At 39.8% G+C, this 27,638-nt stretch overlaps 1 protein-coding gene across 10 annotated transcripts in view; it reads right to left on the bottom strand.

Annotated features, from left to right (window-relative positions):
• The window catches only part of TNFRSF19 (TNF receptor superfamily member 19), a 98,402-nt gene that overhangs the window by 34,584 nt on the left and 36,180 nt on the right, over nucleotides 1-27,638 (bottom strand). For 9 of the 10 annotated variants that reach the window (XM_045588615.1, XM_036456235.2, XM_036456234.2 and 6 more), the window contains 2 exons: nucleotides 26,683-26,861; nucleotides 16,490-16,575 (listed from right to left, as the gene is read on the bottom strand). In XM_045588615.1, the coding sequence (XP_045444571.1) occupies nucleotides 16,490-16,575; nucleotides 26,683-26,861 (265 nt within the window). The remainder of the gene's footprint in view (nucleotides 1-16,489; nucleotides 16,576-26,682; nucleotides 26,862-27,638) is intronic. The other variant, XM_045588619.1, reaches the window with a different exon arrangement.

Genomic DNA, 27,638 nt, shown 5'->3' with positions numbered 1-27,638 from the left:
GTCTCCCCATTTTTGCTGTTCCTTTGTATTGTTTCTATGTCTTACATCAAACTGCTATATCTCCTAGTCTTTACAGTGTGGTCTTATATATCGATAGTAGATGTTTTGTGGAGTGGTCTTATGTAGTAGGTGCTGTCTCTTAGATCTCCTGAACTGGGTGCACTAGGAATGCTGCTTGTTTGGATTATTTCACTTCTCTTGTATTTGAGTCGTGGATGCAATATCCTCTAAGGCTGGCTGACTGTGACCACATTAGAATAGAACAAAATAAAATAAAATAAGAAAGAAAAGAAACAGAACAGAAACATACACACGACCCTCTACAATAGGGGTGTCGAACTCAATCAGAGAAGGGGCCAAAATCTAAAATCCAGCCTAAATCGCGGGCCGAATGGTTTACTGAACAGTCATAAACTGTCATTGTGATGGAAACGCAGTGGAGTGCAGTGATGACAGCGTGGTGCGGGCCACATTGCAAGGCCTGGCGGGACGGATTTGGCCCGCGGGCCTTGTGTTTGACACATGTGCTCTACAACAACAAAACCACAAAAGAAAAGAGACTTAGGAAAGAGAAAAGAGAGCAAGAATGAGAGAAGAAAAGAAAGAAAAATTATGAGGAGAAAAAAAGGGGATAAGAAAAAGGAATATGAAATGGAAGATAATGAATAAAGAAAACAAGAATAACGACTAGGGGAAGAAAAATGGTATAATAGAAAAGAGGAAAAATTTTGAAAAGGAAAATAGATGAGAAATCAGGAGAAAAAGGAAAACTAGAATAGGAAATGGGAAGAGAAAAATTAGATATATAGAAGAAACAATAGAGACTAAAATAATAGAAAATCAATAAAACAGATAAATAAGATATATTTTTAAAAGAGAAAAAAGGGAAGAAAAAAGGAAAAAAAAAAGTGAAGTGGTGTTTGTCTCAGCAGTTTAGTGCCTCCTGTAAACTCCCTTTGGATCCTGCTCTACTGATGATTATGGCTAACTGTTCTGTCTGCTAATTTTCGGTCCCCAGGGAGGTACTAATTGTCAGGAACTGTCCTCCTTTGGCTTTCAGCAACCTGTTTGAAGCTCTAAGCAAGCAATCTGCAGTTTCTGAATGTCTCCACAGGATGTGGCTGCTGAGTGGGAGGGGCCCAGGTGCACTTTAACCTGTTAACCGATCGGGACGTATAAATACATCAAAGGTAAACAATTTTGGGAATGGGCAGGACGTATGAATACGTCCTGGAAATATATGTTGTGCCCTGAGAGGGACTGTACCGTATTTTCCGGCGTATAAGACCACCCCCTAATTTTACAGTTAAAACATAGGTTTGGGCCTATATTTGCTGTATAAGACTACCCCCCACTTAAAAGAAAAGACTTACTTTGCCGTCAAGATCTGCAGGTAATTTTTGTGCAATTTTGGTCTTTTGCCCCCGATTTCCGGTTGACTTTTTTTCTTTTCAAAAGTCGTCTTATATGCCGGAAAATACGGGTATATATTTTTTGTAATCTTTATAATTGTTTGTAAAATTTATAATTTTTTAATTCGATGTTTCCATTTTTTTGTTGTATTCTTTTCTATTTTTTTTGTAATTTTGTATTTTCCTTTGTGCTTTATATATAAATAAATGAAAATATATATATAATTTATTTTAATTAAGTATAAAAAAATAAAAAATAATAATATGAAATTACGTCCTCCAGGCGTGACGTACTGACAAGTCCTAGTGAAAGAGTATGCGCTCATTATAGGTTGTGTAATTAAAAAGGGAACTCCCCAGTTAACAGGTTTTAAGAAACACCAGGCCCAGGGCTGGGCCAACAAACTTCCTCAGGTTCCCCAGGCTCTGCCTCGGTCCACCTTCACCTGCCAGCCAACTATCAATCTTAATCTTTCAAAAGTCTGTTTTGAAAGGGCTTTAGGTAGAATCGGGAGTATAGACCTCTGGGCCTCCTGTTAGGGGCAAGGTGCTGTTCAGATTTCAGGGAAAGTGATGTGTGTGTTTCCCTGACCCAGCGCTACTCTGTGAGTGGCCCAGAATATTATTCTGCCCTCAGCTGGGTGGAGAGCCTTGTATGCAGTTCAGTGGGATGAGCTGGATCCTGGGAGTTCTGATTAGCTCTCCTGTGTGAGGGAGGAAGCACCAGTGAGGTTCCTGGAACAGCCATACCCCTAATTCAGTCACTGAGACTGCTTGGCCTCTGTTGCTGTCTCCTCTGCAAAGGTTAAGATGCAGAGTGTGGCAGGCAGGGCTCCTAAGGGTGTGGTGGGCTGTATCACCTAGGGCAAGTTTTTCTTTCTTTTTTTTCTTCTTTTTTTTTCTTCCTTTTCTTGAGCTACTGAGAGGGGCTGGTGCCTCTCAGGAGAAATGGGCATTTTGGTTAGGGGAGGGTATAATGACCAAATGCTGGAATCCAGGTTGTTGCTTTTCCACAGCTCTCTCCAATGCTTCCCACCATAGCTTCTCCTTAGGTACCTAGAGTCCACACCACCCTCCCTCCACCAAAGCCTTGGGTGAGTAGCTGCAAACAAACACCTGTGCTCTGGGTTTAAAAAATAAATAACAACAGCCAAAACCAGTTTGGCTCAATGGTAGAGCGTCGGTCTGCGGACTGAAAGGTCCCGGGTTTGATTCCGGTCAAGGGCATGTACAGTGGTTGCGGGCACATCCCCGGTGGGGGGTGTGCAGGAGGCAGCTGGTCAATGTTTCTCTCTCATTGATGTTTCTATCTATCTCTCTTCCTTCCTCCCTATAAAAAAATCAATTAAATATATTTTAAAAATAAATAAATAAATAAATAAATAAATAAATAAATAAATAAATAAATAACAACAAAAAACAAAACTGAGGTTTTCTCTGAAACCAGTTCCAGTCTACCAGCTCTGGTCTTCTGGGTAGCCTTTCATAGTTGGATGTTACGTGGGCCACTGGTTTCAGCTCTGGTGCTCCGGGCTGTGGAGCCCACCTTGGGTCTGGGCCTTGATCTCCTCAGGGAAATAACCCTCCCAAAGCTGAGAGATTCCTCTTCACCCTCAGCCTGCCACTGTGGAAGCTAGGTCAGCCCCTCTAGCAACTTCCCTCTTCCTACTAGTTTCCAGGTGCCTTCTGTCCTTCCTTTACGTAAGTCCCCTCCTCAGCTGGACCTCAGCTGGTATTTCAGGATGAATGTTCCCCAATTTAGTTGTATTTCCAGTCTGGCACTGGGAGGAGATTTTCCCCCTCCAGTTTCTGCTGTTCTTAATCTTGCTTCCAGGTCACTTGAAGCAAGTGACCTACTGCTGTTTGCCACCAGAACCATGTAGTTCAAATGTTACCAAGCATGTTGTTAACAATAGAAGATAGAAAGAAAGCAAGAAAGAGAAAGAAGAGAAGGCAGCTACCACAGACAATGGCTGGTAAGGCAGAAGGTGAACAGCAGGCCACCACTGCCACAGTTGGGACCATGGGATTGACTAAAGACTTTTATTGCCATGTGCTGTTCAGAGAAAGTCTGTTATGCCAGAGCAAGCACATTACTTTAAGATTTCCCTTTGGCATTTGGTGGATCCTAAGTATAACTGTTTGGTTTGTTAATTAAGGTAAACACCATAATTAACACTAAAATAATTATAAGCCACAAAATGGTAGCAGATTGCCCACAGAATTTGTCTGCAAACAAGAGCAAGTAAAATAATGCTTTCCTGCATCCAAGGGTGTTTTTCTTCTTTTTATTATCCCACATTCCTATAAGGTTTCCGCTGTGTTTATTTGACTGATGAAACAATGAAGCTTTTAAACTTCTACACCAAGAAACAGAAAAGACACCATAAAAGAAACACATTATTATGGCCTTGAACATCTGTGCTGAAGGATACACAAGCTCAAAAATAGTTTTGCTTCATTTGGGACTAACAGACAAGGTTGCCATCTGGGAATTGAAACAAAGATATGAAACTTGGGCTGCTGCCCTCCCTGTTCCTGCAGAGACTTTGCTTAACCCTTTGGGTGCCAGGCTCCATTTAAAGGCCTGGACTCTATGTCCACATAAAAGCATGGTCTTGTTCACTTTATCTCACAGTGGAGAAGGCACAGTCAAGACAGGCACACTTTCATCTAGGGACTCTACATCCTGTAATTCTCAGGTTTCCTGTTATTAGTAAAGTGGATAACTCTTATTTATCTCTCTGCAGTATTAAAAGAAGCAATGTTCTGTGAAATTATTCTAAGATTATGAAACTCAAATTATTTCCACCTGTTAGCTTCCTCTTAAGTGTGTGTGTGTGGGGGAGGGGGGGATGGGGATGGGACACGTGTGTGTGTATGCATGATTTAATATGACTGGGTCTAAATTGAAAAGAAAATCTTTATTTACATTGTGATCTTGCTATTTCCTATTCCAAAAGACTTATATTGCTTAATTTACTTATAATTTTACAGTTGGCATAACTTATGATAAAAAACAGAACTCTGGGTTAGGTTGGAAAGAACACACTTTTCTGGAGGTTTGGAACATGAAGAAGATTCAGGAATTCAACTAAAGCTTCATTCCTCTTTTAACATTATAACTAGAGGCCCAGTGCATGAAATTCATGCACAGAAGGGGGGTGTTCTCTCAGCCCAGCCTGCATCCTCTCCAATTTAGGACCTCTTGGGGGATGTCCGACTGACTGCTAGTTTAGGCCTGATCCCTGTGGGGCCTAAACAGGCAGTTGGACATCCCTCTCACAACCTGGGACTGCTGGCTCCTAACTGCTCACCTGCCTGTCTGCCTGATCACCCCTAATTGACCTCCCCTGCTGGCCTGGTTGTCCCCAACTGCCCTACACTGCTGGCCTGATCTTGCCTCCAACTGCCCTCTTCTGCTGGCCAATTTGGTTCTGATTGGCCAGTTTCTATGCCAGTGTCAAAAGCTCTGCCTCCTAGGCAGCCATTGGCTCTCCATAGCACTCAGATTTGGTTCTGATCAGTCAGTGTTTATGACAGTGTCAGAAGCTCTGCCTTCTAAGTAGACATTGGTTCTTCACAGCACTTACATTTGGTTCTGATTGGTTGGTTCCTATGCTAATCAACGTCAAAGGCTCCGGCTCCTAGGTAGCCATTGGTTCTTCACAGCACCCATATTTGGTTTCAATTGGTCAGGTTTCTATGCCAGTCAGCATCAAAAGTTTCACCTCTTAGACAGCCATTGGTTCTTCACAGCACCCACATTTAGTTCTGATTGGTCAGTTCCTATGCCAGTCAGCATCTCCAGGCCTATCTCTGGGCCTGATCAGAGAGGCAGGGCTTAACAGCAGCCCCCATGGAGGCTGGGAGAGAAAGAAAAACCTGGCTTCTGGTAAAGCTCAGAAAGAAAGAAGGAGAAAGAGAGGCAAGTACTGATCAACAGCTGCCACTGAGGCTGTGGATCACACCCAGCCTCTCTCTCTGGGTCTCAGTCCCCTGGGCAGTCAATGCTGGGTCGCCAGGCTGTAGCTGGGCAGTCAGTGCTGGGTCTGCCCAGCAACCCAGCGCTGGCTGAAGGACTTCCAGGTTGGTCATCTTTTGGTTGTGATGGGTCATTACAACCCTGGCTTTTTATATATTAGATTCTTATTTGCACATGAAAAAACTAGGGCATGGGAAAGTTAAATAACTTGTCTGAAAGTTAGGTGTTAAGACCAGGACTCAAAATCTAGCCCTCTTCACAGTGAAAATTAAATTAGCGAGTCCCAGAAAAAACATCAAGTTGATATTGGTTTTCATTAATCTTGGGAAGATCAAATGAGGTAGTTATGAGAAAGTGTCCTTTCAGTGATAATTTGTATTAAAAGTTAGAAGCTCCCCCTGATTTTATTTTTCATATCTTTATCTGTGTCTCCATGTCCTAAAAAGAACAGAAATCATTTATGATGAAGTAAAATTTATGGTACAATGTAAAATCTTAAGTTAACCTTTTCTAAATCTGTGTTTTGCCTGAGTTTAAGGGGAAAAAAAAAAAGTAACCAGATGCTATTCTGCAATCTTCTTTGACATCACACAGAGCAAACAAACATAAATATTATATTATTAATATAATGAATAATTAAATAAGTTAAATGTATTTCAGCTAAATTAAATTAATAAATATTATATCATTAATATAATGAATAATTAAATAAGTTAAATGTATTTCAGCTAAATTAAATTAATAAATATTATATCATTAATATAATGAATAATTAAATAAGTTAAATGTATTTCAATTAAATTAAATTAATTAAACTAATAATTATTGAGAAAAGGGTGGAAAGCCTGGTTCTTCGAAGTGTGTATTTATTGTATCAGCGAAACATAATTGTGTTTAAGTAACCACCTTGCTTTGTCCCTTGCTCCCCTGAAGTTTATGCTCAGTAGCAGCCAGAAGATTTTTTTAAAACTTCAGTCAGTCATGTAACTCCATCTCCTTATGAGTAAAATTCAGGTCTTTACAGTGGCCTACAAACTCTACTCAGTCTACACCCTCCCTACAAGTCCATCCTCTCCATTCACTGTTCTCCAGCCTCTGCTAAGTGTGTTGCTCCCTCTTCCCTTCCTTTAGGGCCCTGTCCTAGGTTCACCTTATTTAGGCCTTCTCTGACCACCTTGTTTTAAATAAACCCCTATTCTGAACCATTAGAATGTCAGCTCCTTGAGGACTGGGAATTTAGTCTGTGTTTGTCACTATGGGTTCCTCAGTGCTCACATCAGTGCTCACAATAGGTCTTTCTCTCTCTCTCTCTCTCTCTCTCTCTCTCTCTCTCTCTCTCTCTCTCTCTCTCCATATATATGCCTAAGTGACCGTTTGACTGTTCAACTGGTAGCTATGATGCACACTGACCACCAGAAGGCAGATGCTCAATGCACAGGCATGAAAACATGGAACAAACTGATGAATCTCAGAGGGAAGAGGGTAGGAGGGAGAGCAGGAAGAGAAGGAACAGATTAACCAAAGATCTTATATGCATATTATAGGCCTGGTGCATGCATTCATGCACTGGCGGGAATCCCTTGACCTGGCCGCGGGATCGGGCTAGAACCGGCAGTCCGACACCACTCAGGGGTCCCAGATTGCAAGAGAACACAGTCCCGGCCGAAAGGACCCACCAGTGCTGAGCCTCCAATTCAATATACTGATCAACGAACGAGAGAACAAACGCATATGCAGGTAATTTACAACACGGGAGAAATGTCTCTATGATACATTTTGCTGAGATCTAAGTTAACGTTAGACATTCCGAACATATTCCCTGACATGTCTCCTGAGTTAAACAGCCCAATACAAACTTAAAAAGTAATTTTTCTCATTTTGAAGAAAAGCATGCTTCCTATGAACACTAAAAACCTTCCCAGAAATGACTTCTTTTCTATTACATTTTCTTAAGTTTGATACTGAAGATCTTGCAGAAAATAATCTAAAGACAAAATTCACCTGCCATCCATCTCTATGATCTGCACTCATTTTGTTTCTTGTAATTGCTGCCTTCTATATGTGTAGCTTCACCATGTATAAAATACAACTACTTCAGTCTTCAAACACAGTTTGGGGTATAAAAGAATTTTTCTGAAGGCCTGAGAGTTGGCTGAAAGATTGTGACATCTCACAATGTAGAAAACATTACTTAAAAATTAGGCATGGCCAGTAAAGCATAGGAAAAATAATTCAATAATAATCGTGATAACTCTGTACGGTGCAGTTGGGGTGCTGGAACACTATGTCAACTATATGATGTCTAGCCACTAAGCTGTACACCTGAAACAAATGCATAATAAAATTTTAACTTAAAAAAAAAGACAAAATTCAGCATTTAATGGGTACACACACGTATCACTGTTCATTTGTAAAAGTCCACAACTTAATGATACAGGCCTGCTGGATTACATATTTTTAAATAAATTGTAATTAATCTAACATTCATTTAATTTAATATTTACTCATGAAGAAACAGGTTGTGGTAATGAACCACAACCTGTTTCTTCATGAGTAAATATTTAAATCAGCACATTGACTTTTTTATATATTTTTAAATATATCTTATTGATTTTTTACAGAGAGGAAGGGAGAGGGATAGAGAGCTAGAAACATCGATGAGAGAGGAACATCGACCAGCTGCCTCCTGCACACCCCCTACTGGGGTTGTGCCTGCAACTAATGTACATGCCCTTGACCGGAATCGAACCTGGGACCTCTCAGTCCGCAGACCGATGCTCTATCCACTGAGCCAAACCGGTTTCGGCCAGCACATTGACTTTAAATGTCTAAAAGAGACTGCAGATAAAGGCAGAGAAGCTAGATTTATAGCTGACTAGATAATAATCAACTACTGCTATTCTCAAAGCCTCTGGCCTGGTCATTTGCAACTCAGGACGCCCCTGCCTCCCAGACCATCACAAACCAACTAGAACTCTCCAAAGCATCCCAGATTCAAGGCACAGGGCCATCTGATTCAGTCAGGCACTTATACTTTTCTTCACTTGGAACAAAGTTAATGGCTTACCCATATTTAACAGTTTTATATTGGGAGAAAAGGATGAATGTAGAAAATAAGAGTTTAAGAAACTAATAAGAATTTTTTATTTCTATAACTTTAATGAAATTAGTGCTAAGTAAAGATAAATATTTGAAATCAGTAATCATCCAACACAGTTGTATTTATAGCAAATATATATGTTTTTAAACATATATATGTTTTTAAACATCCTTGTAAATTGAGGACCTTGCTGTAATAAATTTTCAGACAATAGTTGTTGACCTTAATAAGCAAATAAACTTTTAAAAGGATCATGTTTGAAGTAAATCATTCTAAAATAAATAGTTTTCTTAACAAATTTGTAATATGATCATCCCCCAACTTGTTTTCATGTCCAGAATAATAATGAGAACTATAATTATTGTATTGAGTGGTATCAAAGAGAAAACTTTAGGAGTTGATCATTAGGCTGTATGGGTCTATTTGCTCCACACTCAATGTCACAAAATTATAGTGTAGTTGAAGTTCTTATGGCTTGCTTTTTGTTGTGTTTTGACTCCTCCCTGATGTACTGCAGTCTAGCTTTTCACTTCTTGCTCCATTCATTTCTCTGCCTTTATTAGCTTCTTCCCACTCTTCTCCTTTCCTTCACCAGGGTTGTTTGGTTTGGCAGAACAAGGCTTGCAATAAAAATAAAAGGATTCCATGGGAGGGCTCAATGGCATTCCTCTCAGTAGAGTGCTCCAGTGCCTGGATTCTGCAAGATCTGTTTCTTTTTTTCCACAGAAGCTACCTCTGATTACTACCAGTATTACTTTAAATTTGTTTTTCAATAAAATAATGAAATTACATATTATTGACAAAAAGAAAGGATGATATAAAAGACATGCAGGGAGCAAAGGGCAGTGGGAAAAAGAGAAGAACAACAGTACCCTAAACCAACAAATAAATTAGTGAAAACAAAGGGAATCTTTCCTTCAAATGTTAGCTGGGAGGGCTGGCTTTTCAATTTGTCTGCCATAAACCTTGCGCTGTTTTGGCTGTTTTACCAAGTTCTCTTTGATCTCATTGTCCTCCTATTCCCCACCCTGAAAGTCTAACAGGAAAGAACTCCATTGTTAAGACTTCACTTTAGGAAGCTCCCTATCTCTACTGCCTGACCATTTGCTCATGTCACACAGCAGCACTCATCTTGTTCCCCAAACCACCCCCAAAGCAAGACTTGGCAGCAATCCCCTAGCCAGACACTGAGGAGTCTTGGCCCGAGGACCACAGACTATTGAAAACCTTCAGTAAACTGAACCCTTAATTAGTTCAGTGGCTTTGTGGACCTATCTTTATCCTGCAGAGGATCTAATAAGTCTTCTGGAAAGCCAGGCCCCTAAATATCGCAAACTCAGAACTCTGCTGCAGAAGCAAAAGAACATACATAGATACAATAAAAATCACATAATTTTTCCAAAACAAATGTAAATATTTTTGAATTTCATGCATCTCTTATGCATGCCATTATATAGGCATTCGCTGTGATTACATTCATTGTTTAAATACCTCAGAATGCAGAGTACTACCTGCTGGGAGGATACCAGGAATTGGTTTCTTCACTTTAGGCGTCTAGTTGGTTAAATCATTCAGGTGAAGCTTAAGTCAGCTTGTAATTCACCTCCCCCTTCTCTTCCTGCTCCTTCTCACCTCCTCTACCCCTCCTTTAAAACTGGAAAACTCATATTGGTATTGATTTCAAACACTCCCAATTTATTTCCTTTTAGATTTTTTTTTTAAGAGGCATTTACAAGATACCTTTACTGTAAAATTATTTAACATTGCCTGTCAAGAGACAAAAACAGTGATACCTCTCTACACATAAACACATTGTATCAATTCATTAGTGAGTAAGTAGGAAAGGCACCTACACAGATGTGAAGAGCAGCAATGTGGGTAACAGGAGCTTAAAACCCCTGTCATCCAAATACCTACATGGTACTTTACTCAATAAGTAATTATTAAATACTTTAAAATATAAAATATTTTAATACTTTAAGTAATGTGGTTTATTACTTGTTGATACAGCGACCTGCTGTTTCTTGAGTTTTAAACCATGTAAAGTTCCTAAATAGTTTCAGGTCAACAGAGTTGCTTTCCTTCCCCCCGCCCCACCCCACCACACACAAGGACCACTTATCTGATCGCTTATCTCTTTGTAATCACATGGCTTGTTTTACAAAGCCCCCCAAGAACAAAGCAAACATCTAGGTTAAACACACTTAAATAAAGCTGGACTTCGGTGAAAACAGCTTTGAATTTTTTCAAAACCATTTGTTCCAACCAGTGTTTGTTCCACATTAAGTAAATACTGCTAAAAGAAATCAGACAAAATCTGCATTTCTTATCAGACACAGGGCAGAATGTAGTTCTAAAATTTTGTGTGTGTTTTTCTCCATTTCTTCTTCTTTTTAAAAAAATAGATTTTATTGATTTTTTTACAGAGAGGAAGGGAGAGAGATAGTTAGAAACATTGATGAGAGAGAAATATCTATCAGCTGCCTCCTGCACACCCCCTTCTGAGGATGTGCCCGCAACCAAGGTACATGCCCTTGACCGGAATGGAATCTGGGAACCTTCAGTCCGCAGGCTGACGCTCTATCCATTGAGCCAAACCAGTTTCGGCTCTTCATTTCTTCTTAATGCTCTAAATGAGCACGCTAGGAAGTGAGGCTCAAAGAGGAATAATAAAGCAAGGGTTTCTATGGAAAGGGTCCTTTTATTCACTTACAAATTACAGTGAGGTCACTGATCGACCCTGGGCTCCATGACCAACCAGTCATTCTCATAAACTAACACTATTAGTGACTGGCAAAGAGGTTATGGGTGGCCTAATCAATTAAACACATACATCCATCATTATCTGCAAGGTTGGGAGCTTAAATCCCATGCCGTTTGGGCATGGGGCATGAGGCCTTGGGCAATGGGGCAAAGAGAAAAGGGACCAGCCTAAGTAGTCTAGCCATTCAAGTGACAAACACAAAAATCCACTGCAGCCTCTTCCCAGGTATTTTCCATTGCTCACCCACTTCTGGAGGTGAAAGACCAGCAAGACAAACATCAAAACAACTACATCATGAGATCCTCCCCGTATGGGACCAATCTCAACTGTCATACCTTCCACAGAGCGTCCCTGGTCAGGGCAGGCCAAGAGACAGGTGCAGCCATTATTTGTAAAAGAGCAGGCCAGCAGGCAAATAGTTGTTAAGGAGTTCTCTCTGTGGCAGGTATGCCTCTGGACACTGTCTCATATAGTTCATTCTAAGATCTGCTAACAAAGAGTAAATGGAAGTTCAAAGTGGTGAGATGATTTGCTCAAGGTTACACCATCCGTAGAAGGCTGAGCCTAAATGTGAATCCAAAACCTCCAGCAACAGGTCTCATACTGTGTTCTGCTCTACTCTACTGACTCTGATAGATGCCACATTTTGAGGCCTTCTTAAGCCTGGGGCAATATAAATCATGATGGAAAGAAATTTCTTTCTTGTTTTCAAAATCACTTTACAAGGAATACAGGTGTGCTCTGCAAAGAGAGAAACTTACATTTAGACACTTTATTACAAATTTCAGCTGTAGAGAACCTATTAGTTATCTGATGGCTGAATCCTGGCAGTCTCCTATTATACCATTTCCTATTGAGTGGGGCAGTTATACAGACAGTGCTAGCTAACTGGTCTTCTTTGAACCACTACCTCTGCTGAATAACAAATCTCCAGGCAATTACTTGGTTCTTTTTCAAGACAACAAGTCCCCCAAATGCTAGGAATAAGATCTCAAAAACCAAGAAGCATTAAGGGTAGAGGGAGCAAGGAAGGGAGCCAACAGATTGGAGACCCTGCTCATTGCCAGACATTGTCAGGTGACTTACATATACTGACTACTCAGTACTTACAACAACCTTCATAGGTAGGTAACCCCATTTTACAGGGACAAAACCTAGCCCTTGGAGAGTTAAGTAAGTCACTTGGCCAAAGGTACACCCGTCGTAGACAAGTATGGACTTGGATGGCACCTTGAAAAGTTGACAAATACATGAGAAGTTTTCAATCTTGTGTTACTTTGGTTTGCTTCAGGTATTATAGCAATACCAAAAAAAAAAAAAAATTACATTAATTTAAAATTATTCTTGTGTTATTAGCACAGTCATCCCTTTTAAAAAGTTGTATGTAGCTTACTATATATTTAGGAAGCAACTTACGCATATGCTGGGGCTGTTTCAGAGGTGCCTGAGTCATCCCCACAGAAGCCCCTTCAGATATCCTATGAGGATCAAACAATGTACTGCTATGACCACACACTTCAGCTGGACCCTTGTTACCAGGAAACTCGCTATTTTCTCTAACCGGCCTCCCACTATCTGTAATGAGAACTTCAAACACCTGTGCTCTTCCAGCCTCCGAGTTCCTTGCCTCAGAGGAACAGGGCGTCTTCTCTGTCCTACACGGAAGCAGGGCATGTGAACCTCTCAACCTCATCACTGAATGACAAGCTAATGCTTATCTTCCCCCCTTCTTTCCTCCCAGATTATGGCAGAGATCTCCTCCTCCTCCCAGATAAGGCCAAGGGAACATTTTAGCTTCAGGATCCTTCTCCAACAAACATTATGGTGCCTAGTTATTATTTTGTTCTCTCAATATGAAAACATGCAAATGTGTCTACACTAGAAAACTAACTAAAACAAAATCCCTCCCTTGTCTGCATATTCCATTGTCACCTTCACAGGCAAACATCTCAGAGTTGTCTATAATGGTCTCCATTCTCTGCTTACATTAACTTTTTGTTTCATTTTAATGTGACTCCATTTTCATTATTCATTAAAATGGTTCTCGTCAATGTCATCAAAGACCTCCAAGGTGAAAAGGGCATTTCCAGTGTCAACAGACTCAGCTTGCATACAGCATCCACTAGTATGCTTCAGGCCACCGTACTCCCCTGGTTTCCCCAGACTTCTCTGGACCCTCTGTTTAGTCACCTTTTCAGAGTCCTCCTCCTCTAGCTGATCTTTTAAATCACAGCTCAAAGCCTTCCCTAATATCCTACATCATTACCCATTAATCACCCTCAGAGTACCCTGGATCCTTACAAAAAAGGATTAAACAGTCAGTATTTTGCCTCTACATGTGCTGTATCTCAATATTGTTTAACTCAGAGTAGTTATTTCACAACTCCTCCACTATGCTGTACCCTCCCTGAAGAAAAGAACTGGAGTCTATCTGTCCTTCACTGTGTGCATGGCACTTAAATGTTTGTTCAACAGGTAAACGGAAAAGATTCTGTCTCACAGTGGTATCTAATTAGACCAATCAGATTTTGTCCTTCAGGAGCTGAAAGAGGGAAGTCCAGACCAATGCAGTCTAGTAAAAGTATGAAGGAAAACCAGGAGGTATAAGGAGAGGCTGTAGCCTGAGCAAGTAGCTGTGTGGCGCTAATGCAGGGCTCAGAGTCTCAGGCTGCAGGGGACCATCGTCTCCAGACTCTATGGCTGCCTGAGGTTTCAAGCAAGGGCTACCCCTGGGTTCTAGAAAGTTCCTGCTTCTCTCAATACTGCCCGTGTCCTTTACTTGAGGTACCTTGAGTGCCATAACTGTCTTGTAGCTAACTAGGAGTCGAAATAATATAAGAGCTTTTCATGGGGGTAAAAAAAACAAACAAAAAACACATAGAAGCAGTTTTTTTGTGAATAAGTTGAAAAGCCCAAAGTAGGAGAAATGAAAACATAAGGCGCCTTACATAATTTCCCCCCAAAACGTGAAAATCTCTTTTGAGGAGATTAGTTGTGTTCTGGAATGATTCCTAAGAACTGTGCCAAAAGCAGCAAACTTTCCTTTACAGAACTTAATAAGGATTAACTCTCACTAAAGACCACCAGACTCTTGTTTCATGATTTAAAAAAGTATTAGCTGTGCACACTATATCTCTGATTTTGAAAAATAATCTATGTTATTTTGCTTTCTAAAAAGTTTCATATATGGAGAAATATGTCTATAATATAATTTAAGCTACTTCATTTTCTTTTCAAATTATAACTTAAGTAGGGATTTACAAGACATTAAAAGTTAAATGTGAAAACTACATTTGAAGACTAATATATGATGTCAAACATAGTCAGATCCCCGAAAGCAAAAATTTCCAGTGCCTCAAACTTATGAGTAGATTATTAAATAGAAAAAATTACCCCAGAACTTTCCAATTTTAAATTGATTAATACCAATTTCTTTACTAAATCTTTTCATGGTAGTTTTGGATGAAGATCATAATCTTTGCCTTCTGGACAAAATAATGACTGAGATGAACCACTCAGCAAGACCAAGTTGCTACCTCATTTTAAATGGCAAGAGAACATGTCATTTATAGGTTGTGTAGCATAAAGAGGCTCTTTCAAGATCTTTTCTATGTTAGATTTTTAGAGTTTTCATTAATTATGAAGCAAACTATATAAGAAGAATTCAACATGAAGCAGTTACATCAGCCAGCAGAGGACAGCTTAGTTTGGTTTTTCTTAGAGAGACAGCAGAGTGTGGTGGAAAACATACTACTTAGAGTTAGACAGACTTAGGTTTGAATACTATCTCTGCCAATTACCAGGCAGCAATGAAAAGTTATTAACATCTCTGGACCTGGTGTCTTCCAAATGTTGGCTGATGGTGTGGTATTGAGTAAAACAAATTGTTTCTCAATGATGACTAATACATAACAGACATTCACGATTACACTCATTAATTGCAATGAATCATTTGGTGAATATTTGGATATTATAAAAATGAAGGTCAAATACATTTCTTTAAAAGTTAGAGTCTGAATTTTCTTTTCTTATCACTTCAAAGGAAGAATAAAAAGTAATGCATTTGATAAAGGGCATAATAATATGGACTATAAAAGTCCATGAATTGGTGGGAAATATAAGTACTATGTGACCTTACCAAATAATGCAATAACTTTCAATTAGTTCAGAGGAGATTTTTGTCACAGAAAGAAGAGGACAAATCCTATGTATTAAAAATTATATCAAAACAACCCCTAAATATAAACACTGATTTCACCAATGCTCCCCAGAAAGGCATGAGCAACCTGTGCTTGGGATAAAAGCCCTCCTGCCTCCTCTGGCTATGCCTGCTCTTTCTGTGTACAATGAAACACAGTTCACTAAAGCCCTGCTTAGCAAACATAAGCCTGAGTTGAGCACATCAGAAAACCTGCTGATTTCTTTCCTGGCCCAACACCTGTTGGTTTTCATTGGCCAGATTTGTACTTAGGATTCCCATTCAAAAATCAATGCAAGCTCATAAAACTTGTAACAAATATCTTTCATATCTAAAGGAAAAGTATGGTAAAAAAGACTAATTAATATTGATATAAATAAAAAAGGCACAATTTGCAGTTATATGCCCAGGACACAGTGAATTTCTCTTCTTATTTATTAAATGAGAAAAGTAAAGAAATGAATGAAGTGAACTAAGATTCCATTTAACAATACATTAATTAGGGCAGACAATTCATGGAGAAGAATGTGTCTGGAATGGAAGACACCACATGACAGTGCCTGGGGACTAAGATGGGAAAATACAGGAATTAATGGGGCCATGGCACAAAGACATTATGCATTAGGATTTAGACCAGCTAGTTCATTGGAGTTGCATTATATCTATCTATCTATCTATCTATCTATCTATGTACATATATATATCATATTATATACATATATAGTATATATAGTAGTACACACACACACACACACACACACACGAAAAGATAAGAGTTTGAATGGAGTACAGAAGCCACAAAATATCTATATTTCACTTTGAGATTCAAATCAATGGACAGTTTTCTGGCTGAGGCACACAACAAAAGAGCTTTATGTCCTGCTGAAAGCTTGATAAAGGAGTGCACACTATAAGCCCCACAGGAGAGAGAGATTTTGCTCCATTTGCCAATGGAACAAAGGTGTTTTTTGTTTGTTTTTTTTTTAAAGGCCAAGAGCCCTTCTGCTGTGTTTGTATGAAGTTCACTCACAGTGTGGTTCATAAGGAGGAGGAGGGTCTCCACAAGGTACACACTCCATGTCTTGAAAACCAACAAGTTTTGTCTTCCTATAAAACCTAGAGGAAAAAGGAAAATAATCCTTGTTAGCTCTTTTATCTAAGCTCACAGTTGCAGTGAACAGATTACATAAATTACTGGCAGTCTCCATTACCAATTCTATTGTTTAAAAAAAAGTTCTCAAAGTCTTAAATGTAGTACTATCTTAGACAGACATCCTTAAAAAGACCTCTGAATATTTAAGAAAGGCCATCTCCACTAAACATAACTTTGTAGATTTTACTTAGTCTCACATTTTCTATATTTGCGGAGAGGGTGCTGGTAAGGGAATATGAAATCAATTTAAATGATAAAATGCCTTATAAATAAAGTGCTAGTTTTTAACATTTGAAAATCAAAGACCAAAGAATCCAGCAAACCATAAAAGCAATAAAAAAATGTAGTGAGGTGCTTATATAATTTTGATATGGGGATATCTTTCTAGGTATGACAAGATTAATTAATATTAATATAAATGGAAAATGACCCAGGAGCCAAGAAGAAAGAAATTAACAGCTTTAATCTTTGAAAACACACACACACACACACACACACACACACACACAGAATATTAAAGATAACTAAAGAGCTAAACAAAGTATCATTAACCTAGTTAATGGGCAAAAGAAAATTGAAAAATAGTTCTGATCACAGCATTTTCTATAACTTAAGTTTGTAATATTAAACTTAAAAGTCATTAAGGTGAAATGAAAAAGCAGGCAAAGAACATTAATTCCCAAAAGAATACATTTCATAATTTTTAGTTTTAATAATTAAAACTAAAAAGAATGATGCCATTGCTTTTTAAATTTAACACTAAAATATTTAACCTCACTATTATTCAAATAACTATTTCATAACTGTTACAATGAAAATGCACCGTTTTTACTTAGAAAATTGAGAAAGTGTTGGTATAAGGCTAGGCAAATAGGCACATATATATATTGCCAGTGGGAATAGAAATTGCCACTTGCAGGAGGGCAATTTAGCAATACAGCATCAGAATTCCAATAGTTTATTTATATCCTTTACCCAATAATTTTATTTCATGAAATGTATCCAAAAGAAATAATCAGGTAGGTAAAATTGTATGTATAAGAATGCAATCATAGTATCTATATATATAAAAGCCTAAGCAAACATTTGACTGTCAAACCAGAAACTATGACAAGCACTGACCACTCAACACAAGAACTGCCGAGCTGTGGTGACTTGGAAGCTGTGGCTCTCAGGAGACGCGCCCAGAATCAGAAAGGAAGGAGCTCTGTTTTAGGGTGAGTCACCTGAGAACCTCCCTCTCACAATCCGTGACCCTCGGGGCATATGGGAGAGCCGGTTTCAACCCAATCTCCACAGGCCAGGATGAGAGACCCCACTGATGCACGAATCCGTGCACTGGGCTTCTAGTTGTTTATAAAAGAAAAGAAGCCAATTAGGCACAACCCCAATATCCAACATTAGACACGACCAACTACGATGGAACCAAGGTAAAAGAATAAAAGGTGTGCTTCAGAAACAATGATGCAGACCTGCCATCATAATTTTTTTAATTCACAAAGTATCATTAAGTGAAAAAGGAAGTGTGAAAATATAATTCAATTTTATACAAACACACTTTGGTATAGATTCTTTCAGACTATTTACAAATGCAGCTAACTACATTTATATGTATATATTAGCAGTGAAAAAAAATTATATATTGAATATTAACAGTGATTATTTGTTGATGGTGAGAATTCAAGCCATTTTCTTTCCTATAGAAAACTTTCTACTTTTCTACTACAAGAACAGAGGTTTAGAGAATAAATTTACAGATCAAGTATATAGAAGACAGGTAGATGCAATTATTTTGTAAAATTGGATAATGTAGTAACAAACCTGTATAATTTATGATTGAAATGAAATTTGCATTGTGAAACTAAGTAAATTACCTCAAATGTCCAATAACTTCCTTATTTGCTCATTATTGCATTTTCATTTGACTATGAATATCTGTCCAAATGTTTGTAATAAATTCTCACCAAATGTTAATTAAATATATTTATTTTGGAATTTATAAAGTCAAAATCAAAGAACAAAATTGGAAGATTCACACTTCCTGATATAAAAATATTACAAAGTATACTAATCAATGCCATGTGGTACTGGCATAAAGAGAGACACGTAGACCAATGAACAGAAAAGAGAACCTAAAAATAAACCCCCATGTATATAGTCAAATGACCTTTGACCAGGGAACAAAGACCACTTAATGGGGATAGGACAGTCCCTTCAACAAATAGTGCTGGGAAAACTGGATATCTACATGCAAAATAATAAAGCTGTCTACTTATCTTAGCTCATATACAAAAATTAATTCAAAATAAATTAAGTAAAAGATCCCAAAGTATAAAACTCATGGAAGAAAACAGGAGAAAAGCTTAATGATATCGAATTTGGCAATAATTTCTTGGATATGACACCAAAAGTCAATCAAAAGGCACATATGAAACAGGCAGCAAAAATAAAAATGCAAGAGGACTATCTCAAACTTAAAACTTGTGCATAAAATTATACAATCAATGTATTATATACTTACACCCAAACTCATTGACTTGTATACTAGTATACTAAATACCTTAATAAAATGGTTAAAAAGTAAGTCACACTAAAATTAGTTTTAAATTATAATAAAATAATGATTCCCTCTAAGATTAAAAATAAAACATACAATCAACAGTAAAGGGCAACCTACAATATGGGGGGAAATATTTGCAAATCATATTTTTAAGCCAAATGAGCACTTTTATTTTTTAAAATATATTTTTATTGATTTCAGAGAGGAAGAAAGAGGGAGAGAGAAATAGAAACATCAATGATGAGAGAGAATTATTGATAGGCTGCCTCCTGCATGCCACACACTGGGGATTGAGCCCACAAACCAGACATGTGCCCTGACTAGGAATTGAACCGTGACCTCCTGGTTCATAGGTCAACACGCAACCACTGAGCATGCCAGCCGGATTAGATGAACACTTTTAAAACACTCTGGAAAACTTGAGTAAAAGTCACTATGTGATTATTATCTGCCTCATACATTCATGCTAACTTAGAAAAAGATGTAATTTTAGACTAATCTTATAAGTAACCTGTGAAAAATCATTAAAATAGCTACTCATTTCTGACTTTCCTGCATCTACTTGTAAGCACTTAAAGAATGAGCAAACACTGTGGAAACTAAAAGCCATGGGCTGAGATGACAACAGAGGTTAAGCAGGGGAAGCACATTTGATGGGAGCGCCTGGGGAGACCATACCCTCTCCCACACTGCAGCAGCATATCTCCTGCTTCGTGGAAACCTAGTCCTTGTACCCTGTGCTTTCCCCAACTCTCTGGCACTGCCTACCTCACCCTCAGCCCTTAAGTCAGGCATATGGTGGGCATTATCTCCTGTGGACCTTTTCTTCTTCCTGTCCTCCAGAAGAAGACAGCAGACATACACAGACATGCTTTTATCAAAATTGTAGAAAGAAATAATAAAGATATTTAGTGTGTGCTCCTCAAGTAGATTTGCATAGGTCTAAATTTTGGGTAATGATATTAATAGGTATCAATGTTTCTGAGATTTTAGACCATTACTTTTTAATTATATAACAGATTTATTGAAATATTTTACAAACCATAGAATCCATGGAGTTAAAACACATAATTAAATGGTCTTAATATATTCATGGATTTGTGTAACTGTCAGGTACAATCCATTTTAAAACATTTTCATCATGCCAAAAAAAACCCTCTGTACCCCACCCCCATTTTCCTGACACACCACCACCACCACCACAACTATCACCACCAACCCTAGATAACTACTAGCTTATTTTCTGTCTTTTTAAATTTGCCTGTTCTGGATATTTCATGCAATGGGATCATACAATAGTTGGTCTTTTGTAAGTGGCTTCTTTCATTTAACATTGTTTTCTAGGTTCATCCATTTTGTGACATGTATCAGTAATTCATTCCTTTTTATTGCTGAGTAAAATTAAAATGTTTAAATATACTCCATTTTGCTTATCCATGCATCAGTTGAGGGACATTTGGATTGTTTCCACTTTTGACTATTATGCATAACTAGAGGCCCAGTGCACGAAATTTGTGCATGGGGAAGGGTGCCCCTCAGCCCAGCCTACACCCTCTCCAATCTGGGACCCCTTGAGGGTAGTCAGACATCCCTCTTCAATCCAGGACTGCTGGCTCCTAATTGCTTATCTGCCTGCCTTCCTGATTGCCCCAACAGCTTCTGCCAGCCAGCCTGATCACCCTGTAACCACTCTGCTGCCAGCCTTATTGATGCATAACTGTTCCCCTGACAGCCTATTTGCCCCTCACTGCCCTCCCCTGCAGGCCTGGTCACCCCTAACTGCCCTCCCTTGAAGGCCTGGGTCCCCCCCACAACTGCCATTCACTGCAGACCTGGTCATCCCAACTTCCCTCCCTTGTAGGCCTGGTCCCTCCCAACTGCCTTCCCCTGCTGGCTATCTTGTGTCCACATAGGGGCAGGATCTTTGACTACATGGAGGCAGCTATTTTGTGTGTTGGGAGTGATGGTCAATCTGCATATTACTCTTTTATTAGATAGGATAGAGGCCTGGTGCATGTGTGGGGGACAGCTGGTTTGCCCTGAACGGTGTCCCAGATCAGGGTGGGGGTTTCCTTGGGGCATGGGGCAGCCTGGGCAAGGGGCCTGAGGTGGTTTGCAGGCTGGCCACGCCCCTGGTGACCCAAGTGGAGGCCCTGGTATCTGGGATATATTTATCTTCTACAGTTGAGACTTTGAAGCCTGGGGCAGAGCCAAGCTTTCTGCTTGCTATGTGGCAGCAGCCTTTTCTGTTTGTATTTGTTTACCTTCTATAATTGAAACTTTGTAGCCTTGAGTGGAGGCCTAGGCCAGCAAGGGCAGGTGGAAAGCTTGACTTTCTCCATCGCCGGGGAAACCCAAGCCTCCCCCCTGCTCATCTTGGTTGGATTTATTTGAATACTCGCTCTGATTGGATTGTGGGTGTGGCTTGTGGGCATGGCTTGTGGGTATAACAGAGTGGTGGTTAATTTACATATTAGTCTTTTATTAGGTAGGATGCTGCTATGAACATTTGTGTGTATGTTTTTTCATGGATGTATTTTCAATTATCTTGGTTACATATCTAAGAGAAGAATTGCTGGGTCACATGGTAATTATGTTTAACTTGAGGAACTGCCACACTTTTGCAAAATGGCTGCACCATTTTACATTCCCTTCAACAGTGTATGAAGGTTCTAATTTCTCTGTTTCCTCACCAACACTTGTTATAGTTTGTATTTTTGGTACTAGCCATCCTATTGGGTGTGAAGTATGCAGTTTTAATTTGCATGTTCCTGGTTGCTAATAATATTAAGCATTTTTTCATGTGTTTATTGACTATTTGTATATCTTCTTTGGAGGAAAGTGTAACCAAATCCTTTGCCCATACTTTAATTTGCTTATTTGCATTTTTATTATTGAGTTGTAAGAGTTCTTTATATATTCTAGATAAGAAATTATCATATATATAATTTACAAATAGTTTCTCTAATTATATGGGTTGTCTTTATTTTCTTGATGGTATCTATTGAAGCACAAAAGATTTAAAATTTAATTAAGTATTTTTTTATTTGGTTGCTTATGCTTTTGGTGTTAGACCATTACTTTTTAAACAGTTTCAGTGTTGAGTTTTTCCATAAGCCCATGCTTGAGCCATAGGCTATTTCCTACTTCTGCCTTTCAGGTCCAAAACATTTTTTCCTCTTCTGGCTTCAACAAGGGCCCCAGAACTATCACCATGCCATTTGATCAAAAGCATCCCAATTTTGTGGGCATGTTCTGGCCAAGTCCAGCTAGAGTCCTTCCTCTGCAGTGAGTTAGAGCATGGCTTATTACATTAGATTCCTGGATGTGACTCCAAGCTTCATTACATACTGGCTAAGTGATTTTTCCTGAATAAACTTCAGCCTTGATAAGGCTCACTTTCTTCATGTTTAAGATACTGCAAACATTATAGTACATCACTCATATAAAGTACTTAACCAAGTGACTGGCACATTAGAAATAATTAATGTTTGCTTCTCCTGTAATGTTGTTGTTACTGATTGTTTTATCTCTGCAACAAGCCTGTTTTCCACAGCACCAGGAATCCTGGATTTTCTCTCTTCCATCTTTGGTTGGTAACAAGGCTGCACTCAACTCCCATCAAAGTATTCTGATATTATGCTTTGTCTCTCTTCCTTTTTACTTGGTGGGTAATGCCTATCATTCCCTAACACATCATCACCCATGCCTCCCTAAGTCCCACTCTTTATACGGAGTTTATCCCCCAACTGCCTATTTTATCTGGCACAGCTACCCAGTGCTCACCCAGGAACACTTAAAAACTTAAAATGCCTCCTCCTGGGCTTTGCCTCTCCACCTGGCCCAGTCTATCGAATAGTTCTCCTTTCCTTCCATGACCTGGGTTCATTTTCAACATTTAAGGTTTTCACTATTCATATGTGTCCACTCCCTTCCACCCTCTCTTTTCCTACTCAACTCTTTCTTCCTCCTGAAGATACCCTTGTCTCTTTGCAGCTTCTTAAAAATACCAGTTTCATGTCCACCTTGGGGGCCTGCCTCTAGCGGTTCCCTGTATCTACAGTGCTCTTCCCCACACATCTGCTCTGTTAATTGCTTCAAATCTTTGCTCAGATCTCCCCTTTTCAGTAATCTGGCCTACTACTGCAACTTATTGATCCATTCCATGAGGCATACCTAATCCCCCTTAGTACTCTAGGTTTTCTTCCCCCCACCCCCCACAGAAATCATCTTCTGTCTTTCTGCATAATTACTTCTTTAATATTTACTGTTTATTTTTTTAAAAAAAACCTTATTAGGATATAATTAGCTAGTTTATTAATAATAATAGGAAGAGAGCAAAAGGGAGCCCAGACATTATAAGCATGGTCATATAGGCATCTTCACCAGGAACCTACAGCTTCACACTCGCCAGGGAACTACTGTTGGAAGGGATGAACAAAGAAGGGGGTAAGGTGAAGGGGAGAAGGGAATACTTGCCTGTCAGTCTAACCTGGAGAACAGTCCATTGGACAGTGGGGTAGACCCCAAAGCAAGCCCATGAAATTTTGGGAATACATAATCCCCAGAGTTCCCACTCTCTTGTTCTCTTTTGCTCTTGGCTCTCTAGCTCTATGGCCCATACTCACTAGTGTGCTTTCTTGTTCTCTCTCATAGCCATGTGACCTTAAGCATCCACCCCACACACAATGGACTGCAGCTGGAAACACAGGCTAAGCTAGCCAGATGCTGAACTGGACTGGACTTGATGTCAAATAGAAATTCTGAATAGAGGCCTTAATTCTGGCCCTGTTGAATACAAAATTGGACTTCTTCCATGGTGAGAGGTACAGAGATGGGACCTTGGATGGGAACCCCTTAATTTCACATCATCAACAAAGCTTTACACAAACCCCATCCTCCTTTGGGGGCCTCAAAAAATTATTTTCCTTGAGGCACCCCAAGAATACCACTTCTACTGGTAACAGCTTTATCTAAAGCAATGCTTCATGGCTGCTGGACAAATACAGTCAAACCTTGGTTCTCAAACATCTCCCACTTAGAACAGTTTGATTCTTAACTAAGTTGTTCACAGAAAAAAATGTCTCAGTTGTAGACCAAACTTCCATTTTGGACTTGAAACCTCTTTCATGCTGATACCTCAGAATGACAAAAAGCATTTCTCAGGTAACAAACAAAGGAGAGAATGCTTTAGTTGCTGACAATTTTAAAACTTGAAGAGGCCATCAAGAGTGCTAATGTTGCCCTAGCTGGTTTGGTTCAGTGGATAGAGCATCGGCTTGAGGACTGAAGGGTCCAGTTCTGGTCAAGGGCACATGCCCAGGTTGTGGGCTCGATCCCCAGTGGGGAGCATGCAGGAGGCAGCCCATGAATAATTCTCTCTCATCACTGATGTTTCTATCTCTCTCCCTCTCCCTTCCTCCCTAAAATCAATAAAAGAAATAGATTAAAAAAAAAAAAAAAAGAGTGCTAATGTTGCCAAGGGTGTGAAAGTGCTCACAAAACAGCAATCACAGGCAATTGAATAGGTAGAGAAACTATTGTTGATCTGGATAAAGGAAAAGTGGTGAGCCAGTGATAGAATTTTGGAGGCAGTGATAGATTAAAATTTCTTAGTTGGGCCTAAACCAGTTTGGATCAGTGGATAGAGCGTCAGCCTGTGGACTGAAAGGCCCCAGGTTTGATTCTGGTCAGGGGCATGTACCTTGGTTGCAGGCACATCCCCAGTAGGGGGTGTGCAGGAGGCAATTGATTGATGTTTCTCTCTCATCTCTGTATCTAACTATCTCTCTCCCTTCCTTTAAAAAATCAATAAAATATTATATATATTTTTTAAATTCTTAGTTGGGGGTGAGGGAAAGGTGGTTTGAAAAATTTAAGAAATATATATTTACAAATTAAACAGCACATTAGACATGTACTGTATATAGTAGTATAAAGGTTAAAACAGAAAATCAGTTATGGGTCTGGAATAGATTAATTCAATTTACATTATTTCCCGTGGGAAAGAACAAGTTGGTTTTCGAACAAATTGCTACTCTAACAGCCTTCCAGAAGGAATTAAGTTGGAGAAACCAAGTTCCACTGTATCCATTGAAATGAGTGCATGGTCATGTTTTGCATTTCTTGGATCCTCAATGAGGATGAATATATGTGTTTCCTCTTTTGTGAATTGGCTGTTCATTCTTTGGTACATTTGTTCATGTTTTCTTTATTATTGGTACTAGGGGCCCAGGGCATGAATTCATGCACCTTGAAAGAACAGTGGGCTGTGAGGCTGCAGTGGGCACAGGGGCGGGTCTTGGCCCATCCTCCATGCCCCTACTTGGCCTCTCCCACCATGGCCCCCAATACCCTGTCTGCTGGCAGCCCTGCTCCTGCTAATGCCACTCCCACATGCTGTCAGCCCTGCTCGCATCTGCTGATGGCGCGGAGCTATTGGGGCTGGCGCCAGTATTGCTGCTCCAATCACCCCTCAAGAGGAGGGGGAGGTGGAGAAGCCCCCAGGGGCAACTGGGGCTGGCAGCTGCCCTTCGCATCCCCTGAAGGCGCCAAGTGATTGGGACCAGTGCCAAGCGCTGGCAGTGGGTGTTAAAGGCGGCTCCAGGGATGGCAGCAGGTGCGAGTGCCAGGTGGGACCATGGCATGCGGGAGCAAAGAATTTTCAGTAACCACCAGAGGCTTACCCTGATGACAGTGACCTGGAGACCTGCATTGGTCTGGCGCTCACCTGCTCCACCAACAGCCTCAGCCGACACCCACCATGTTCCATGCTCTGCTGCCTGCTGCTGATTCCCACCATGTTACATTTGCACCCCCTGGTGGTCAGCGCACATCATAGCAACTGGTTGGTTGGTTGTTCAGTTGTTCCACCATTCAGTCTATTTTCATATTATATTAGCCTTTTATCATATAGGATACATCGATTTGTACACCAGTGGGGTACCTTGGCCTGGCCTGCGGTGATTGGGCTGAAACCGGCTCTCTGACATCCCCTGAGGGGTCCTGGGTTGTGAGAGGATATAGACCAGGCCGAGGGACCCTGCGGGTGCACAATTAGGACCATGGAGGGACTGTAGGAGAGCTCCAGGGCGTGTCTGGCCCATCTCACTCAGTCCCGATTAGCTGGACCCCAGCAACAAGCTAACCTACTGGTTGGAGCGTCTGCCCTCTGGTGGTCAGTGCACAGCATAGTGTCATAGTGACTGGTAGAACAGTCAAATGGTCAGACAATTAGCATATTAGGTTTTTATTATAGAAACTTTTTAGAATTCTGTGACATTATTCCTTTCTTAGTATATTTACTCATTTTATTTATAACAAGCGCCTGTCACAGTCCATGGCATCGGCACCAAAAATCTAGTGATTACTGTTGAGATACAAACTCATGTACACCTAACAAATGTGTTCGGGTTAATATCAGTGTGCATTCACATTTGGAAAAGGAAACAAAAAATGCCTGTTTAAGAACAATAGAATAATTACAAGGGGAAAAAATCATCCAACCTACCCTGGCAAGCAGTCCCCACAGACAGCATCACTGGTGACAGAACAGTTTGCCTTCTGGAAGCGGTTCACCACCGCACAGTCCAGGCACGGCTTGCATTTCTGAAAGCCCCAGTCCTCCTTGAACCTGTGCAGCCGGCAAGTCACACACTGAGCATCCTCCCCGTAGCCAAAGCCACATTCCTGTGGGGATTAACAGGCAATAGAAAGCTATTCAAACACTGCAAGCATGAAAAAGGAAAGAGGCTGGGATGAAAGGAAGACCTGTTCTAGTGATTACTGAGTGCCAGCCCTCCTGGAGACAAAGGCAGCTCTCTAAGCAAGTTCAAATGTGTCTCCCACTGCTAATCATCTCTCTTACTCTGAGAGGTATACTTAATCATCCACTTTATTCAAGAAGCCACCATCATTTGAATAATAATGGTTCTCCAGGACCCCCACTGCTGCATTATTGTAGGTTATGGCAGAATTATGGCACTTATCCCTTTTCTAATTAAGCCAGTCTTGTGAATGTTCAGAGACTAAAGTCAGGGAAATACTGAGATTAAAGTCAGTGAATATTCAGTATTCACTTATCAAGGCAGAAAACAAGTACTTTGATATAAACAATGGTATTTTAGAAAATGAGGATAACCATAATATGAAATTTCACAAGTTTACAAACCCAGAAGTCTATCCAGTAGAGAGCACCCTAAATGTTCAGCAGCTTAACATTGTCTGATAGTAGGAAGATTCTTACATATTTCTCTAAAAAACATTACATTCTTGTTTGGATAAATCTGTGTGGTGCTGAAGCTCTTAAGTGTCTCCGAACTCTGATGTTAGAACATAGTACTCTTCCAAGAATGGGCAAAACAAATGGCTCTTTGACCCACATTATGATCCTTTCCACATGTTTGGGAACTACTAGTAAACAAATTACAGCAGATCACCTAATGTAATTATAATGCAACCATAAAA

Source organism: Pipistrellus kuhlii, unplaced genomic scaffold (genome assembly GCF_014108245.1).
Source record: "Pipistrellus kuhlii isolate mPipKuh1 unplaced genomic scaffold, mPipKuh1.p scaffold_m20_p_3, whole genome shotgun sequence".
In the NCBI taxonomy this organism is placed as follows: Eukaryota; Metazoa; Chordata; class Mammalia; order Chiroptera; family Vespertilionidae; genus Pipistrellus; species Pipistrellus kuhlii.
This window is presented reverse-complemented; position numbering and strand designations above follow the sequence as displayed.